The sequence below is a fragment of the Prunus persica genome, chromosome G7, assembly GCF_000346465.2.
Source record: "Prunus persica cultivar Lovell chromosome G7, Prunus_persica_NCBIv2, whole genome shotgun sequence".
Classification (NCBI taxonomy): Eukaryota; Viridiplantae; Streptophyta; class Magnoliopsida; order Rosales; family Rosaceae; genus Prunus; species Prunus persica.
Window position 1 is genome coordinate 2,187,056 of NC_034015.1, and position 19,977 is coordinate 2,207,032.

The 19,977-nt window shown below is 36.7% G+C and overlaps 2 protein-coding genes across 4 annotated transcripts; both read left to right on the top strand.

Moving 5' to 3' along the window:
* LOC18771124 (protein EMSY-LIKE 4) lies at positions 4,193-10,693 on the top strand. Of its 3 annotated transcripts, none has more exons than XM_020567831.1 (9): positions 4,193-4,825; positions 6,608-6,774; positions 6,939-7,048; positions 7,173-7,362; positions 7,485-7,574; positions 8,586-8,822; positions 10,004-10,075; positions 10,224-10,281; positions 10,368-10,693. In XM_020567831.1, the coding sequence occupies exons 1-9, from the start codon at positions 4,822-4,824 to the stop codon at positions 10,460-10,462; spliced, it is 1,023 nt and encodes a 340-aa protein (XP_020423420.1). In that variant the 5' UTR covers positions 4,193-4,821; the 3' UTR covers positions 10,463-10,693. The 3 variants fall into 3 exon arrangements, 2 of the variants coding, with proteins under 2 accessions (XP_020423420.1, XP_020423421.1); XM_020567832.1 differs by lacking the exon at positions 4,193-4,825 and adding an exon at positions 6,412-6,499; XR_002272447.1 differs by lacking the exons at positions 10,224-10,281; positions 10,368-10,693 and adding an exon at positions 9,724-9,848 and having other exon boundaries at positions 10,004-10,074.
* On the top strand, positions 10,963-13,146 carry LOC18771593 (cation/calcium exchanger 1). The gene has a single exon (XM_007204036.2). The coding sequence runs from the start codon at positions 11,279-11,281 to the stop codon at positions 13,040-13,042; it is 1,764 nt and encodes a 587-aa protein (XP_007204098.1). The 5' UTR covers positions 10,963-11,278; the 3' UTR covers positions 13,043-13,146.

Below are 19,977 nucleotides of genomic sequence, written 5' to 3' on the forward strand. Positions count from 1 at the left end.
TTGGGGCTTTTTTGTTCCAGCAGCCTGACGAATGGGCTTGGGCTGCCGTAAGAAGAGAAGTGAGCAAAATTCCCCAAGTGCCTGGGTTCGACACCAAGCGCCTGGAAGAGTGTTTTTCGCAAAGTCTGATGAAACCGTTACGAAAACACTCTCAGGCTTCCTTCACTAATAGCCCAAACAAGCTTGACCAGTTTTGCAGAAGAGCTTGGCTTGAAGAGCATGTGGCATGGGAGCTAGGCTTTCACAGGTTTAGCAATTTTGAGAGAGAGAGATGAATTTTCCTATGGGGGGTGGAGGTTTAGAGCAAGCAAAGGAAGATTTGGCTGATTTCCTTCCTAATGGAGGAAGGAAACGAATGGAGGAGGAGATGGGATGGCTTGAGTAGATTTTCCAGCTGCTTGACAATGCTTGGTCGAGCTCTGAAAATGGGTTGGTTTTCTGGGTAGCAGAAGTCCTCCTTTTTATAGCCGCTAAGGGTTCTAATTCCGTCATACTTCCCTCCCTCTTTCCATTGTTTTCCCCCACTTCGTCTTCTTTGATGAATTCCGTCCGCCCAAGACACATGGGTAAGGAACCCATTTGTGGTTCCAAGGTCTCGGTTTTGCTGGCCCTTCATCATAGAGGTGAAGAGCCGCTTGCTTTTCTCTCGATTTTTCCTATGCAAGCTGCCAGAACAATGGGAGGGAAAGGAGCTACGTTTTACCCAACGGGTAAAACCTCTTGCTTGTGTGGATTTCCTCTGGTTTTTGAGATGTTTGCTGTTGACTTTCCTGGATAGGGACAAAACGTGCTTGGCCAGATATTTTACAGGGAGTTTGGGCTGGGCTTTTCTTTCCTAGGCTTTGAATTGGTGATATGTCATTCTGGGTCAGTCTGCTGGGCTTTCGTCAAGCTGCCGGAAGCAGCTTGCCTATTGCACTTTAACAGCACATTTAGGCCTTCTAATTGTCCTAGCCTTCTCTAACAGGCTTTGCACCTTTTTTCTAAGGTATTGGGTCATGCTCTCTCTTCTCTTATGCTAACCCATGTATTTCGGGCCAAAGAAATAGGCTTGAGTTTTGGGCCTCCCAAGTGACCCAAAACTACCATTTCCTTGGCTCGTCAATGGGTCCTATGAAAGCCCGTTGCCATCCATACCACAACCCGTTCAAGCAAGCCCCGGGTAATTTTGGTGGCTTGGGCCCACCTAAGCTTGTAACACATCTTGGTGTTGGCATGGCGGTTCCGACACCTATGCTTGTGCTTGGATTTTTATCCTATCATCATAGGCTATAGCCGAGTTCAATAGGAGTGAGCATGTTTTTTAGCATGTTTTTGGTCTTCCCGCACGTGCTTGTTTGGCGTGGCATGTGGCCCGTAGCTCGTATTAATTCGTTCCCTAAATTTTCTTGCGTTTACTTGGCCCTATTGGGCCAATAGTCAACTTGGGCTTAGCCCCTTGGATTTTTGGGCCTCAACACTGTTATACGAATGTTGGCGTATGAAGCATCTGCTGATCAGGTGGATGAGATTGCCCGGATGGGGAAGTCCACTACGTTGGAGGCTTTGGTAAGATTTTGTCAAGTAGTTGAAACTCTGTACACTAGGGATTACCTGCATAGACCTACTCCCAGGGACATTCAACGGATTCTACAAAAAGCAGAAGCTCGAGGATTTCCAGGAATGATTGGTAGCATCGACTGATGCACTAGCAATGGAAGAATTGCCCAACTGCCTGGCAAGGTGATTACGGAAATAGAAAAGGCCAAAAAAGTATCATCCTTGAAACCGTCGCTGGCTTCGACACATGGGTTTGGCATGCCTTCTTTGGAGTTGCAGGATCCCAAAATGACCTCAACGTGCTGGGTCAATCCCCGGTCTTCAACGATGTATTGAGAGGCCAGGGCCCCAATATCACCTATCAAGTCAACAATACAGTGTACCAGACAAGGTATTAACTAGCTGAAGGCATCTACCCGAGGTGGACCACTTTTGTCAAATCCATTCCGAATCCCTGATCTCAGAAGCAAAAATTATTTGCTACCTATTAAGAAAGATACAAGAAAGATGTCGAAATGTGTTTTGGCATCCTTCAAGCTCGGTGGTTGATTATTCGAGGTGCGGCCCGTATGTTTGATGAGGAGATCCTCAAAAGAATTATGATGACTTGCATCATCCTCCATAATATGATTGTGGAGGATGAGTACGATTATGATGCTTTAGAGGTCTACGAACCGGATCCAATGAACGCGGCCTTGACACGGATTTATGAAAGGCCCATGGGGTCAAGTGGAGAACCGTTTGAGTCGGAACCGTTGGTGAGGGATGGTCATTTCATGACCCGAATGATAGATCGATATACAGAGATGCAATCTTCGCATATTCATGAAATGCGTCAAGTTCACTTGATGGAGCATCTATGGGCGGTGAAAGGCAATGAAGATGAATGATGGAGCATAGATGCTTTGATTATGTTTTATTTAGTTATGGTTAGGTTGTGTTTTATTTTTATTTATTATGGTTTGGTTGTGGTTTGTTATTATTATTGTGCCTTGTTTGTAGTTTTTTTTATTTTTATTTTGTTTTGTTTGAAGTATGGAATATGTTGAATAAAAAGATAGTTTATTGAATGCTTTGTTTATTAAATAAAGAAATATAATACAAGTCATTAAGAATTACTACTACTAAAATAAAATACATGAATTACAACAACTTTAATAGAAAACATGGAAAATACAAATACATAAAAGGTATGCTAACTAATTTAATGGTTTCCATCATTTAACCAATCCATGTTGCTAGGCCCATCATCCCGGAAAAGTCTTCTTGTCAAAACATCCTTTCGTTCTAGCTTCCAAAATTATTTTGTTTCAGGGGACATATGACTTGTATCCATCGCCATGGTTTCCCGATCCGTCTTGTCCATATCTTTTTTGCGCAAATACTCCCTTTCTTGTGCATACTTGGCTTGAAGGGCCAACTCGTTATCCTGGCATTTCTGCTCCATTTCAATTCTTATGCCGTTTTGCCTTACAATTTCCACAAAAAATTTTGAATTATTATTGCTTGAATTACCCGCTTTCTTTGCCTTCACGGCCTTTCAGCCAATGGGCCTTGGCTTCTTTTCGATGGGTGAGTCTTAACTCATAGGGGAATCGAGAGGTGAATCCGATGTCATTGAATCACGGAGTGGCATCTCGTTTAACACAACAGTGGGACCCCGTCGGAATAATTATTAAGCGTTTGCAATATTTCACCACCTCCCAACATTCATGATGGTTGAAACTTTTTTTCCCACCCCCGGTTGCACCGAACCACATCCGTGCTTGAATCATCTATTTAACAAAGAATTGGAAATGCAATAAATATTTAAAATATATTGGATATGCAAGTAACAAAAAATAATAATAATGGAAATGCAATTAATCTTACAAATAAATTAGAAGTGCAAGAAAATTAAGAAACAATTGAAAATGCAAGAAATATTAACAACATATTGAAAATGCAAGAAATATTAACAAAATATTGAAAATGCAAGAAATATGAACAAAATATTGAAAATGCAAGAAATATTAACAAAATATTGAAAATGCAATAAATATTAACAAAATATATATATTAGGAGATTAAACTTAATAAAACAAAAATTATAAAATACTTACCTCGTTAATACGATTTTCCTCGCTTCTATAGTTGTCCATCGCTTTTGCCAAGACATCTCTCCATTTTCCCAACTCTTTATTGAGAATTTTCTACCTACTAGATAATGCCATCTCCGTACGAGTAGACCCCGGAATTTTTTTCATAAAATTCGGCATGCATTTTTTTTCACATATGAAAAAATTTCATCTCATTGCCGGACACGGGACAATGACAAATTTGGAGCCAAGCCTCACACAAGGAAACATCTTCCATGGTGCTCCAAGCCCCTCCGGTTTCGATAGAAGAAGCCATAAAAATATGAAATAAAAATACAAGGCGAAAAAGAGAAAAATATTGAGTAAAGAGTGAATAATAGTAGAAGTATAATGAAATGTATGAGGATTGGTGTTGAAAGTGAAGGGTATTGATAGGTATTTATAAATAAATAAAAAAAAAATCAGAATTTTTTAGAATTTTTTTAAAAAAAATTCGATTTTTTTTCATAATTTTATTGTCCAAAAAATGCCAGCCGTTGGATTGGATTCGGAGAAGCTGATCAGAGCGCTGGGGGTGCGACACGTGGCTTCTTCCCGTTGGAGCTGGCGTCGCGCTGACGTCAGCGTGCACTGGTTCAAATTTTTTTTACCGTTGGCGCGTGCATTGCGCTGACGTCACAACCCGCGGATTTCGCCTCGGGCTAAACTGGCATTTGGGCTGGCCCAAGTTGGTGGGACCCACTCCCAGCCCGGGATTGGGCTCATCGCTGGAACGAAATTTTTTTTTTTTTCCCCCAGCTTTGGGCTCAGCTCTTGGTTGGACTTGCCCTTATTGGCAGTAAAATTTTGTTTATTTAAAAAAATTAAAAATAAAAATGATTATCCAGAATCATTCCCAAGGCTTCAAAAATAAGAACTGAAACCAAAACAAGGCACTACCAAACTGCGGATGGAATCTCATTCACGTGCGAAGAAAAAGCAAGGGATATAAAGCCAAAAAAAGACAAATGAGAAAAATGAGGGCCTCAGGTGAAATAAAAAACAGAGAGACGAGGACTTGCCACAGACCACGGTCATAACAGAGTAAACCGTAGGCAGCAAACCCCACCTCTCATTGCGATCGTGTCTGGTCAAGAAAGAAACCCTTCTCGTTCTCGGCCCATAGGGTTTTCTCTTATAGCCTCTTACACCACCACCAAGCGACATGGGTATGTTTCTCTTCTTTACTACACTCTACACATTGTGCTCGCCTTCTTTTCTTTTGTTTTCCCAGTTACCAAACAAAGTTCAGAGAATGGTGGCTTTAAAATATGTGAACTTTTCTAGAAATGGAGCAGTAATATACTAATCTTTTAGTTAGAGAGTTTTTGGGCATTTCAAAGCCTTTTCTTTTGGCCATTGACAAAGGTTAAGTGATAAAAAAAACTGATTTAATGTGTGTATGTGTATATGGGAGACACACTTGTCGGTTGCCTAGAATCTTGGTAACAGGTATGACCCACATTTCAGACTAATTTTCTTTGAATTTCCTTGGATATGGGTAAATTAAATTTTATCAGTAGAGGATCTTCCTTGTAAAAAGGTTAAATTAAATTCTATTGGGAAGTGGGAGCAATTTAGAGTTTAGAGTTTGCTAGTGGCCTTTGGGTCACATGCTATCTTCTCTCCTCATATCTATGGAGATGTAGGATGAGTTGGTGGGTTTAATACTAATAATTCACCAAGAAAAAAAGAGGAAAAAAAGAGAAGGATGTGACTGACTTTCTAGTATTATCTTTAGGTCAACAGAAATGAAGGTAAAGTGAATGTAAAAATAGGCAAGGGCATGTAGGGAAATTCCTTAGTTTATGATATTTTTTATTGGGTCATAGGACATGTAAAAATAAGCATAATTGATATTGTGCTAAAACGTAGTTGCACTTCTTGAAATGGAAAGAAGCTCTCCTGGAGCTGGATGAAATTTACCCCCGTCCCACCTTTCATCTGCAAGAATACATTTTTAATTGTATGGTGGCTCAGGGGCATATGTTTAAAACAAATGGGCAGTTAAATAATGTGTTGCCCTTCTACTAGGCCTATATGGGATTTCTAACCAAATTCGGTTTCATGGAGGAGTTCAATTTTTGTCAAATATGGATCAGTTTTGGCTTTTTGGTATATATAAGGAGCATGTGATTTTTTATTTTCTGTACTACGTACCAAAAAAAGATTTCTTTACCACTTCCAACGAGCATCGTAAGCTGGTTAGTTCTATAGGTTTTTTCTGTGCAGTGACTGTTTCCTGCAGGATTTGGCATTCTTACCTATAATATAGTAAAAGACTATTGGCATAAGAATCTGGTTTACGACCATTTGATGCATATGATGTCCCTTCTTGGTTAGACTAGAATATGATTTCCCTGCAGAAAAGGTGCTTTATGTCTAAAGGACGTTTGATATCTCTAATTACTGAAAGTTTAGGTTGATCATGGTTAATCTGTGCTTCTTCCATTTTAACCAGAACTTTTTGGGATTGAATGCAAATCTAGAACACGATTGATATTATTTTCTCCATAATGTTTATGATATTCATTGTGTCTTTGTAATCAGGTTGCTCTTTGCAATTTTGGATTGAAGTAAATTAATATTTTGTAGTGAATGTATGCAATTGATGCCCCTTTTAGAAACCTTTCTGACCTTTAAATGCTTCCAGTTTATATATTCTACTTTATATGCTTCATTGGTATCTACGAAAACTAAACTAGAACATTTGCCAACTAAGCCTGATCTATTACTAGGCTTTCTCATGTAATTTCCATTTCTTTTCTGAATTGAAAATAAATGAAGCAATTGCAAAAGTGGAGTTGAAGTTGTTAGTTGGCCCACGAACCTTAGCTGAAGTGGTAAGGGGTGGATGTGGGGTGAGGGTAGAGATCCTAGGTTCAAACCTCCCTGTAATAAAAGAATTTTGTTTTTTGTTCTTTGAATGTCTTATTTTATTTTTCAATCAGGAAATTACAAACACAATCATGGTATTGGATCTGAAAGGATGTCTCCAGCAACAAAGCCTCATGGAAGGGATGATTGGGATATAGAGTTTCAGATTCACCGTATGGAAGCAAAGGCATACCATGCTGTGTTGAGGGCTTTTAGTGCTCAATCGAATAATCTAACTTGGGTAAAGTTTTAAAAGTTAACCTCTTTTTTGGCACTTACAGATTTCATGATCATGTTGCTTCCTATTTGTCTCTACAGATTATTTTTATTTCCTTGTGTTATTGTGAATTGTTTTCTATCCATTTTTGTGTTATCTCAATGTCCAAAAGGTCTTTTATTATATAGGGACGAGAGGCACTTATGACTGAGCTGCGGAAGGAACTTAATATTTCAGATGATGAACATGGAGTTCTGCTCACGAAGATTAAGTCAGACGAGGCGATAAAAGTGATAAGGTCCTCATAATTTGTTCCCGTTGAGTCATACAATAACGCATCTTTTGTGATTGTTGTGATAACTTGGCTGTGGAAAATCTTATACAGTTTTTTTCTTTTCACTTTTTTGGTGTATTTTATGCAGGGAATGGCGGAATGATGCCCATTGTGCTCAAGAGTATGGTAAGGATGCTCCTAGATATCCTTCTAAACTAGTGAGCAATGCTCAACAGAGAGAAGTGGAGACTCAACATCCTCCTGTTTCAAAGTCTCAGAAATATTCCTCATGCAGTCAGCCTTGTGCAGAAGTTATCCCTTCTGCTACTGCTGCACCAGTAAGTAGAAAATTTCCAAGCTGAAAATTGTTTATTGTCATTACATTTATTTTATAGTACATTCTTTCTACATCCTATGGAAGGATATTTGGTCTCAGAAATCTCTTTAATAAATATCACAGGATGCCCAAATCAAAGACATTGGTAGAATGAGAGTGAAACTTGGAAGAAACTTTGTGACTCAAGGAAACAGCCCTTTTTTGAACTTGAAGGCATGTATTTATTTAACTGTGACGATGCTACTTGATCTAGTGTTAGTCTTGAAATTTGCATCTCTCTCTCTCTCTGTATGTCTCTCACTCACTCACTAGTCACTCTATTCTGCTAGAAGCAAACATATAAGTCCATAGTCTCTCTTGTTGGAGTTGTGGTTGCAAGAGAAGGCAGACATTTCATTTTAGAAGGTAGTGAATGGGCTTACCTTTGAGTATTCATATCCCTAGTGGTGTATTATAACTTATAAGTTGCTATAAATTTGTTAACTGTTTTGGCAAGTCAGATGGACGAGTTTTATTGTCAACTTGATCCTCTCCCTTTAAATTACTTTTCTTGTTGACAATAACAATTGTATAAATGGTTTTCTTGATGTCTTTTGTGTTTGCATGGGTAAAGAAAACTGTAGAGTTTGATTCAGTGTCCACTTGTTAATGTTGTTCCGTGGATTTACAACGAGATAAATGATGCCTTAAAGCTTCTGTCATTGGATAATGATGTTGGCTTAGAGAAGCTCAAGGAATTATAAAATTAAAAATCAAAATGCATTTTTGTGGGTTATGTGGATTTAAGGCATAGATCTAACTTGATGTAGTACATTGAGTGGTCAATGCATTACTAACGCGCATCCTAACAACAAATTTTTTTACAGCTTTTCCTTATCACTCTTGATTATTCACGGTCCTTTTGGGGAGATTTCTATACTGTCCTTACATTTATCTTTGAGGAGTTTTAGATTTATTTCTTTACTTCTTCAGCTACAATCTACGTTAACCTCTGGTTCTACTGGATTATACCAAACTAGTATGTAATCAGGACAATATTACATTAATTATATGTTAGAGTTGCTGATTCTAAGACCTACTCCAACCTCACTTATCCTGTACCAAGGACAGGTTCAGTTTATATTTGTTTAGTTTCAGATTTATGTTTGTTTCCTATAACTTCCTTTAAATGATTATACTAAAATCACATGCTTTGAACTCAAGTTTCTTAAAATACTTATACAGTACCAAGGAGAACTTAGCAAGGCTCAAGGGAGTGGTGACTTGGCAATGCTCTCATCTGGGAATGGTAGACAGTCTATGCATATAATTGGTCGTAACCCTCAGGCACCATATGGTAGCAGAAGTACTGGACTGGTAAAATCTCAATTGAAGATGGGCTTTCACCCAATTGGCTCTGACAATTTAAACAAAAGTTCTGATTTGATTAAGATACGTGCTACAGACAAAGTCCTTTATGAGGTGAGCCAAAAGTTGTGTTCATATTTTTTCATTACATAGTTATTTGTTTTTTGCAATGTTTTCATGAGTTAACTTGGATATTTATTTTTAAACTGGATTCGGGTGCTGATTTTAGAGGGGAAATTTAAAATACAACTTTTGATGCAGATATATGAAATGAAGTATTGATGGTTTCCAGTACTTGATGTTGGTAACCATTGGATCCCAAATTATGTGAAGTCATGGGAGTTTTATAAATATGGCTAAGCCATGTTCGAAAAATCTTTACCTTTTTAAAAACATGAGTTGGAATTAATGGAGATTAGTGAGCAGGCTAAAGTAAAATTGTATGTTATAATGGGATTCTTCCAACATTTTAGCAGACTTTGATTGGATGATTGGATGAACCTTGATATAGGGTTTGTAGCTGTTTATAGTTTTGTTAAAAGAAAGAAACAGAATAATTTTATTAAGATGTCATAAATACAAGTACAACAACAACAGGATCAGTCCACCAACGTACAGATAGAATCTTCAGGACTCAATTAGCAAACAGCCTCAGATTCAAGTAGAACAACAATGTATGATGCCCAATGGACTTTTCCAAAAGAACTCGATCTCCTCCTTGCAGATATTTTTCCAAAGAAATATGATCTTTGAATAAATTATTAAAAATATCAGTATGTAATTGCCAACAAAAGAAATTTTAGTTGGACATCTGAATAATTTCCATTGACACAATTAGTTCTGAAGGGTTCTTTGCTGCTTTATCTGTATGAGGTAATTGATTTTTTGTTTGTCTTTTCAAACTCTTACACCCACGCCGATCATATTGAGAAATATGAATTCTTAGGTCATTAAGAATTCTGTTGTACATAACGAATCACATCAATAAAAGTTTTATTTTTTGTCTTTTCCTTAGGTGACATCTCCTACTCTTGAGACTGTCTTTTGTAGTTCTGGACTCTGTCCGTAGTTACTGATCCTTTCAGCATGCTTTTGTGTATGCTCAACATATAAAGATGTTCTCACCTGCGCCCTTGAAAGGTGGTTAGTTCGGGATACAAAAAGGACATGATTGAAAATTCTATTTTTATAAAAACATATGATTGAAAATTCTATTATTATAGAAACCTAGTTGTATACCCAGAAAGTGCTGCTTGTCGTGTGTTTGCTTATGTTGCATGTTTCGCTTTTGGCAGGTTGAGAAGCTATTGGATTGTCAAGAAAGCCTAGTCCCACTTCATGTTGAGAAGGCAAAGTTAATCCTTAAAGTAATTTCTATACCCCATCCTGCAGCAGTGCAGATAGTACCATTTTGTTCAAATTTAATTATCTGGCCAATAAGAACTCAACTATGATTTTTTAAACCCTATAAAAAAAGTAATACTATAAACAAACCCAAATTTTGTTTTGGTTTAGGAGCATGAAAGAGCTATCCTTGAAGCACTTGACAAACTGCCTGATGTGTCAGACGTGGGTAAGGACTTCTTTCTTCAATCCTCTCTGCTCTTTCTGACTTCTGATTTCTGAAATATGAATATTGACAAGTGCTTGATTTTGTAGATGATTCTCCCAAGCAAATCTGGCATAAGTATCCTCATGAACAGCTTCCAGTAACGGGACGCAAAATGTTGATACGCAATGACTTCTATGGATAGGCCAGTAGGTTGACATACTGAGGGTTTCTGTTCTATTGAAACACACATGGTTAGGATTTCCTTTCATTGGCATTCAAGATGATGAAGCTGCCATTTATTTTGACCTGGTAATCTTGGAGATTTGAAGTCATGTATATGTAACTATCTATCATACGGTCCAAGGCCATCCCACGCCTAACTTTAGCTTCCCATGGTGATCACTAAGAATAGATGTTAGCTTTTGTTGCTTTATGGACAGAAACGCTTGGGACAGATTTTGTGAGCAAATAGTTTTTCTTGGCACAAAAATGTTGGTAAAAATCAACTGGTTTATTTTGCTGAAAAGTTACCCCAATTTCAAAAACAAAACAAAAAATGTTCAGTTGCCCGCAGTTTGAACAGTTCTCATATTCTTTTAGTTGTAGCACGTGGATATTTTGTTTTTCACCCTCTCTCCACCTTTTTTTCTTGCTGCGAGGAAATTTCGTTTTCTGGAACTTATTTCGGGTACATAAGAGATTTAATTGGGATTTCATATCAGAGGAAGTAAACTGTGTCAGAATTCCAAATATCATTATGGCTTTGAGATTTTAACAAAATGAAGGTACCTCTTACTAAACCAACCCATGTTACTGATATATCATGTGTCATTTCTTCTGGTATAGGTAAAGGTTTGTTATAAATAAATAAAAAAGAAAAAGAAAATAATGACACCGCACGTTACCTCTCCAAAAGATAACAGATTCCTCTCCAGAAGTTCTAAAAATAATGGACTTCAATTAATATCTACATCCTCAGCAACACTTCCTCTACAAGCTCTTGTGTGGGAAGTTTTGAATGGCAAGCTCAACTTCCATACTTCAACCCAAGAAACTCTCCCTTTTAATCCTCAACATATCCTTTCTCTTCCTCTTGTGTCTCTCTCTCTTCACAACACATCTCCATTCTCTCTCTCATCACAGTTCTGGCTTACTGGGCCAATCCAATAATACAAATCTCAGTGAGATCAAACTAGTTGATGGCTGCACAAATCTCCATGAACTTACAGATTATGAAACCAAGTGCTTGTATGTCAAAACACAAACAGGTTGCAGGCCTAAAGGGTACATCAATTATCTGCAAATATTTTACTGCAATCTTGGCAAGTTTCCAGTTCTAGGCCATGCTGCAATTCTACTTTGGCTTTTTGTTTTATTCTATCTGTTGGGAAACACAGCTGCTAATTATTTCTGTTCCTCCTTAGAGAGCTTGTCCAAAATCTTGAAGCTCTCTCCTACCATAGCCGGAGTCACCCTCCTCTCCCTCGGAAACGGGGCCTCCGATGTCTTTTCGAGCATAGTTTCTTTCACGAGATCCGGTGATGGTGATGTTGGCCTCAACAGTGTGCTAGGGGGTGCCTTCTTTGTGTCCAGCATTGTGGTAGGAGTTATTAGCATACTAATTACCCCTCAACAGATTGCAGTTGATGAGGCCAGCTTTGTTAGAGATGTGATCTTCTTCTTATTCTCTCTCTCATCTCTTCTTGCAATCATTGTTATTGGAAGGATCAACTTGTGGGGTGCCATTTCTTTTCTTGCTATTTACTTTGTTTATGTTGGCACAGTTTCAGCCACTCAATTATACAAAAGGAAAAACAGAGAATTGTTAGGGGACAGGTTTTCAACATCTCTTGCTGCTTCAAAGAATTTACCAGTGCTACAAAGCTTTGATGACTTAGGAGATAGTACTAGTACACCATTACTAGGCTATGTTGATGAGGATAAACCTATTTTCGACACGAATTCGAAAGCCAGTCTTGATGTTCATCAAGAACAAAATTCTGGGTTTTCTTATTTGGGAACATTGATTTATATCTTGGAGTTACCTCTCTACTTGCCTAGAAGATTGACCATACCTGTTGTGAGTGAAGAAAGATGGTCAAAGCCATATGCAGTTATTTCTGTAACTTTGGCACCAGTTTTGCTGGCTGCCCTTTGCAACACACAGAGGGAGAATCTGAGCTCAAGAGGTAAATTAGTAACATACATGACAGCAGGGCTGATTGGGTTGGTTTTGGGCAATCTTGCATATGTGAGCACAAAAACTTGGGGCCCACCAAAGAAATGCTTGTTCCCTTGGCTTGTTGGTGGGTTTTTTATGAGTGTAGCCTGGACTTATATTATTGCTGAAGAATTGGTCTGTTTGTTAGAATCATATGGGAATATATTGGGGATTAGCCCTTCAATTCTAGGACTTACTGTCCTAGCCTGGGGTAACTCCCTTAATGATTTGATAGCTAATGTTGCTATGGCAGTGAATGGTGGGCCAGATGGGGCCCAGATTGCTATTTCGGGCTGTTATGCGGGTCCCATGTTTAACACATTGGTGGGAGTGGGTATCTCACTGGTTTTCTCATCTTGGTCCGAGTATCCATCCTCCTATGTCATTCCCATTGACCATTCTCTCTATGAAACGATAGCGTTTTTGATGGGTGGCTTGCTGTGGGCCCTCGTGATTTTGCCCAAGAAGGATATGAAGCTGGATCGTTATATGGGGATTGGCCTTGTGGCAATTTACTTGTGTTTTCTGTTTCTCAGGATGGCCATGCTCTTGGTCTTTTGAATTTTAATTTCATGTCTCATTCAAAATGGGTCATTGTCGCAAGTTTATAGTAACTTCCATTATCAATATACATACATTTTAGTTAAATAGTACCCTTTTGTCTAGTTGTTTTGATGTCGAGTTACTATTTCATTTTGTTATAATTTTCTTCTTTTTCTTTTTATGAACGGGAGATGAATTCGAACTTGAAATCTCTTTAAGAATTAAAGAAAAAAATATCATTAAACCAATAATTAGTTCACATAACCTAGCACAATCGCTACCCGTGTATAAGAACATACCGATCACACTGTCAATTAAGCATATATACATAAGACCTATTCAATACCATCATCTACTCCCCAATATAAAAGGTGTTAGAAATTTGGTTCACACCAAATGGTTTTTAGTCAACTATGAGACACAGATTGAATGGGTCCCGCATAAGCTGATTGGATTGGGGATAGTTCAAAGTAACAAAGGAATTCTCTAATAAATTTGTGAATTGTATCTCAATCCTACCTTAAAAATAGCTAAGTTGAAGGCTAAACGCAAGCTTGGTATAGGGCCATGGATAAGTAAAATAGTTATTTATCAAGAGGGGAGGGTTTAGAGGCTTGAATATTTAAGGGTAAAATACATCTATAGAATTAAGACGAATAGACTTACCTAACAGTTAGCTTAAATATGCCTAAAAATTAGATGTACAATTCCTAATATCATAAAGTATCATGTGAGATCATAAAGGACTTGTAGTTCAAGTGATCAAAAATAGTTATCTCTGCATCCGATATCCTGTGTTCAAATCTCGGCTCTCCTAATATCATGGTTAAGCATGATAGACTCTACCCAAGACATGTTAAAGGATTTTTAGCACCACACATGGTCCAAAAGCTTTTAATCCATCGACTTGGACTGGACGTCCATTTCCTTCACGTGGTCTAAAAGTACTTATGTGGTCCATAGAGAGCCCATGGACACGGTGAGTTCGCCAACCTGTTGGAGAGACAAGTGAGTCCGGTTTACCTGTTACCAAAGTTTCTGTGTTCCCCTGTTTTTCTGCTAGTTTCGTGACATGTGGCAAGCCACTTAACACCACTTAACTCTGTTAACTCTTTTTGCTTCTTTTTATTGTTTGTTTTTTTTTTTTTGCTTTTTCTCCTGTTCTGCCCCTTTCTCTCTTCTCTGGTTCCCTCTCCCCCTCTCTCCTTCGTCTCCCCTCCTCTGCTTCCTTTTTTGTTCTCTTTTCCAGTTCTCCACCACCATGTTTTTTCTTTCTCTCTCTTTTTTTTTTTTTTTTTGCTTTTGCTTTGTTTTTCTTTTTCTCTCCTCTCCTTTTTTTATTTCTTTTCTTAGTTTCTCCTTCACTCCCTTTTTCCCTACTTTATTTTCTGAGTTCCTCTCTCCACAAACTCACAAAGGTTTATATTTTGGACTAATTAAATGGGTTGGATTGGGTGATGTTGGGTTATCTAAATTGGTTATGTAGGGTGCAACAATGTCGTGCTCTTATTTTGTCCTATTGGTTGTGGAGGGTGCAATAATATGATATGTATATCATGCCTGCAAATCTGCTTCTATTGACTCCAAGGATAGACGGTTTCGAGGCCATTACATATACCGATGCCCCATTCTCTATAACACTCGGGCAAAACTGACCCTCTTTCTATTATTTCCCCTACTGCAGCAATTACCTGTTTGATAATCACTCCCTTGAAATCTTGAGCCTTTATAGCCTGATCTATACTCGTGAGGACGTTCCCTCTTATGGCCACCCTCGTGATTGCTATACTATGGTATTCATTCTCTTCATGCATGAGTTGTAATTATATCTCTTGGGTTTGTTTTTCGTTCACAGTTCCAAGGAATTTCAGATTGCTGGAAGAGCTCGGGAGGGGGAGAGGGGGAAGAAGAGAGAAAGGGGCAAAACAGGGAGAAAAAGCAAAAAAAAAAAAAGAAAAAAAAAGAAAGTAAAAAGAAGTAAAAAGAGTTAACAGAGTTAAGTGGTGTTAAGTGGCTTGCCACATGTCACGAAATTAGCAGGGAAACTGGGGGGCACAGGAACTTTGATAACAGGTAAACCGGACTTTCTATAAGTAGCGTTCCAAATATCGCACGGGTCCAAAGGTCGACTAAGATGTGTGTTGTATTTTAATCCAGATCCTCTTTGGTGTGGTCTGTGCCACAAATAATTCTACTTGTTGTACAGACTGCTTGTCGAGCACTCGCATGAAACATGTGGATTAATAGACTCTAAATTAGTATTCATAGAGAAGTGTAACCTTACATATTGGGAGAAGAGGTGCCAAATGAATTGGGTCAGTCCGAGTACAACACGAGCATGGTTTGTTTAAGTAAAGTTTGGTATGGCACGGTCCGTATTTTTGGGTCGTGCTGGAATGAGATAATTAGGTCTAATAGGTTAGGTCAGCCCGTAACCCATCGCGGACTGTGCCGGCTTGAAATCCAACAGGTTAGTCCGTTTAAAGCCTATTTATTAAATTATACTTGTTTTGGAGAAAAATAATGCATAATATTATTATATTTATATCTTAAATTCAAATCTATTTCTTTTTTCTAATAATATATATTAAAATTTAATATTTTCTTTATAAAATAATGATTTTGTTTTTCAAGTTTTAAATTTTAAAACTCAAATAATAATCGAGTCATTTCCTATATAAATATACTTTAAATAAAGTTATTGACCTCTTTTTTTAACAAATAATAAATTGTATTAGTACATAATTGTAAAAAGATTTAAATGATGTAAAAAAAATTACAAAAACAATGCAATACATAAGTTAAATTTGGCATGAGCCCATATCGGCCTATTTAGTGGCCAGGCACGAGCACTGGCAAAGCCCGTGAGCTCGGGCCGGGATTGATGATTTTTCTAAATGAGCGGGCCCGACAAGACCCATTATTAAATGGGCCGACTTTAAACGAGCCAGACCGGGCCAACACAATACTCTAATTAGAAGTGAGAATTGTCATTCCTAAACAGCTTCTAGAAACTTATTCTCTAATTAATTTAGCATTATTGTGACAGTAAATAAATTTATCCACCAAAATTATTCATTATAACAATAATTATTATTGGATGCGTATGACATTTCGCCTATAAAATCAAAAGAAAACACATAAGTAATTTTAAGGGTCATTGACAAATAAGAAAAAAATAGTGTCAATTGCATAAAATAAAAGTTCTTGGTCCATTTTTATTGTCGTTACACTATATTTTCAAGCAAGTTCGAGCTAATTGTTTTAGTAAGATTAAGGTTTTTACTTGCCAGTTCCCACAGTGGTGGATCCACATCGGGGCAAGAGGGGTCAATTGACCCCTGCAAACCCAGAATCAACCATAGGAGTTGAAGAACTTGACCCTTGAAAATTGCTCAGAAGGTGTTTGATGAAATGCCCTAAAGAGGAAGCAGCCACAACACACACAGGCAGCAAGTAGCTTGCCGCGGGCACGCAGCACTCAGCAGCCCAGTGCCTTTTTTTCCCCCTACGTCAAAACGACATTGTTCCACTTACGAGTTATTTTTTTTATTTATAAAAAATCTAGCCAAAATGACGTCGTTTTGGCTCAGTTGTTTTAAAAAAATAAAATAAAACTTATGCAGCAGCTCTGCTGCCTAATAAAACAGATTTGGGGGATGAGTTTTTAACTCAATGCTCTCATTCAAACCCTAAATCCCCAACCCCAACCTAGCCCCTAGACCCAACCTTCAGCCAATCCAATCCGACGGCCTCCCGATGTGAATCTCCCTTCGGCGCCAACAAACCCCAAATTCAATTTGGTTTGAAATTTGCTCTCAAAATTGAAAGTATGTTATCATATTCCCAATCTTTTTATGATTTTCTTTGATGAGATTGATTAATATGTTGATTAGTTTGAATGAATTAGAGTTTTTAATTAATAAAAATATGTTAGTTTGTATGTCTAATATGATGGGTTTTATATTTTCCCTCATATTGAAAGTATGTTATCCTAATTTCTAATCTCTTTATTATGCTTTAATTGATTAATAAATATTCTTGTACGTTTTTATTCTTCTTGATTAGTTGTTGTTGTTGATTGCATTTATTAGAAATTTTTGATTATATTGTTTTTTTTTGTGTGTTTGTTAATTAATGGAGATTCTTGTATAAATTGGTTTAATTTATTAGTTGTTGCTGTTTATTGAATAAATTGAATAAATTGAATTATTTTTGTGTTTGTTAATTAATGAAGATTCTTATATATTTTGGTTAGTTAGAATAAATGTTGGCAATTTGGATTATTAATTAGTTCATATTTTTTTTAATAGAAAGTTATGGAACGATACTTTAAGAGAGAGCTATGGTGATAGTCATGATAAAATAGTGGGAGTAGAAGTGGTGAAATCATATATACTGAGAATAAAAATAATATATCTATCAAAATCTCTGGGGGAAACAAAGATTTGTCATGGCCTAAAAATAGTCTATTATCAAATGAAATCCACCACTTTTCGTATTTCCTTTAAAATCAATGAATTTTTTAATACACCCAAACTTTTATAAATTCTTTTAAAGTCATGATTGAATACATCTAAATTTGAATGGAGTTTAAAAAGTCTAAATTGAATAGACTTTTATAAAATCATGATTGAATACACCTAAACTTTTAAACTTCTTTAAAATCTTTTAAAATCTAAATTAAATACACCCCCTAAATGTCGTATTGCTATATATTTTAGTGTTAAAGCTTGTCAAGGTCTACAAAAAGTATACGGTCCACTCATCTCATATTCCCAATATATAGATTAAAATTGTTTTGGCATGTTGCCATTTGTAGGACCTATAATGCGCTAAAATTGGACAAAATGAAGCTCTTGTTGTGGAGGAGAACCATTCAACATCGCTTGGTAAAGTGACAAGTTTGAATTGACTTCAACTGGGATCATGAAATGTATCATCTTCCACCAAATGAATAATAATGACGATGCAGCTAGGTATTTTAATTAAATTCTATTTTCTTTTATGCAAGTGAATATTTGGGAGGGGAGAATCAAATCTATAACCTTGGATGTAGGAATAACTGCTTTTAACCACTTAAGCTGCAAGACCCTTACTTTAATTAAATTCTTATGTTCTTTTATACAATTGATATTGAGAAAATGAGGGATCAAATTTATGATCCAAAATTTTTGGGTAAATGCTGTTAAACACTTTAACTACTAGCCATTTGCATTAAATAAAATTATGATAAATATAGAAGAAAGTGAGTCTCTTTACTTGTCATATATGAAGGAAGTTGAGGTTCCACCCTCAAACTAATTGGCAATGGGGGGAGTAGCTCCACTCCTTATAAACCCTTGTTAAGTTTCTCAACTTTCCAATGTGGGACTTTTTACCTTTACATTCTCACAATCTTGTTACTCTTTATCTCAATTACTAGGGGTGCAAAACGGGCCATACAAGGCTTGCCTATTTATGAAAATCATCAATCCCGCCTTGAGTTCACAGTCCTAGCTCATATGGGCCACTAAATGGGCCGAGATGGGGCCACGCCCAATTTGACTTATGTATTGCATTTTGTTTTTATAATTTTTTTTACAACTTCATTTAAATCTTTTTACAATGATGTTTATACAAACAAGGTTTATTATTTGTTGAAAAAAGACGTCAATAACTTTATTTAAAGTACATTTAAATAGAAAATAACTAGATTATTATTTGTATATTTAAAAATTGAAACTTGAAAAACAAAATCATTATTTTATATACAAAGAAAATATTAAATTTTAATACATATTATTAGAGAAAACAAATAAACTTGAATTTAAGATATAAATGTAATAATATTATGATTATTTTTCTCTAAAATAAATATAATTTAATAAATAAGCTTTAAATGGGTCATCAAGACCGGATCCATTAGACATAATTACCTCGTCCCAACTTGCCTAAAAAAACAGACCGCATTGTGTTGGACCTTACTTTTAATGTGCCATACCAGACTTTACTTTAACGAGCCGTACTCGAGCCGACACAGTCCGTGAGACATCTGTATCAATTACTCATATTTCTCTGTCAAAGTTTGGCGTAGCCTTAAAAGATAGGAAGTAAATGACATTCAAACATGGACCCTTGATTTGTACACTACACATCATGTCCATGTTGTCTTTTAGCCAATAATAATTTATCCAATTTATTATGAGTTGTCCCCTTCTTTACTTTGTCCAAACCTCAATCTTGTTTTGGACTTTATCTTTTTCCCATTCTTGTTTCTTTTAATCTATTAAGCCTTTGTCTTCCTGTAAATTATGATGGCAAGAAATGAACCAAAATACAATTGTATAATAGAGGGCTCCTGTGCATATTGATTGGCGTGTGGCCCAGAAGAGTACTGTATATAGTAATACTATCATGCCAAAGGGGGCAACCGTGCAAGTGTTTAGGACCACTTTGAGAAAATTTCAAGTTGATGGAACTGACCAACCGACCCATAATTTCATATACCAAACTTGTCTCCTTATATTTGCAATCAATAATTAGTTCATACTATGTAATGCTCCCAATTTCTGTAAATCTTAAGAGAAAAATATATATGTAGGAAATACCATTTCTAATTCCATTCATTTAATATTTTGTTTGTGATTGCATACATGGTTATGCACAGTTCCAAAAAATAAAAAACTAAAAACAACACATGATGGGTACAAATTGAACGATTCAAATTATTAGATGACATTGTAGAGTGAGCTCAAATGAGTGGTCAACAGCATATTAATTACTAACCGGTTAGCACTCGAGTGGTCCTTAATGGAGCAAAACCCAATGATACGTGGTAAAGCGGGAATTTAAACCTTGCTTCAGTGTAGGTAGATGCTTTTAATCATTAGAGCTAGAATAAGCTATTGTATTCTATTGAAGCAAAAACTATTAAAATCAAGTGTCGAGCTTGCAAAAGGCTATTACATAAT

What these genes read in the sequence shown, in the direction of transcription:
- LOC18771124 (XM_020567831.1), top strand. An exon ending in GCCCTTTTTTGAACTTGAAG is followed by an intron (nt 7,575 to 8,585) that starts GCATGTATTTAT and finishes ATACTTATACAG; the next exon opens with TACCAAGGAGAACTTAGCAA. An exon ending in AGGCAAAGTTAATCCTTAAA is followed by an intron (nt 10,076 to 10,223) that starts GTAATTTCTATA and finishes GTTTTGGTTTAG; the next exon opens with GAGCATGAAAGAGCTATCCT.
- LOC18771593 (XM_007204036.2), top strand. Translation starts at nt 11,279, where the DNA reads ATGGCAAGCTCAACTTCCATACTTCAACCCAAGAAACTCTCCCTTTTA.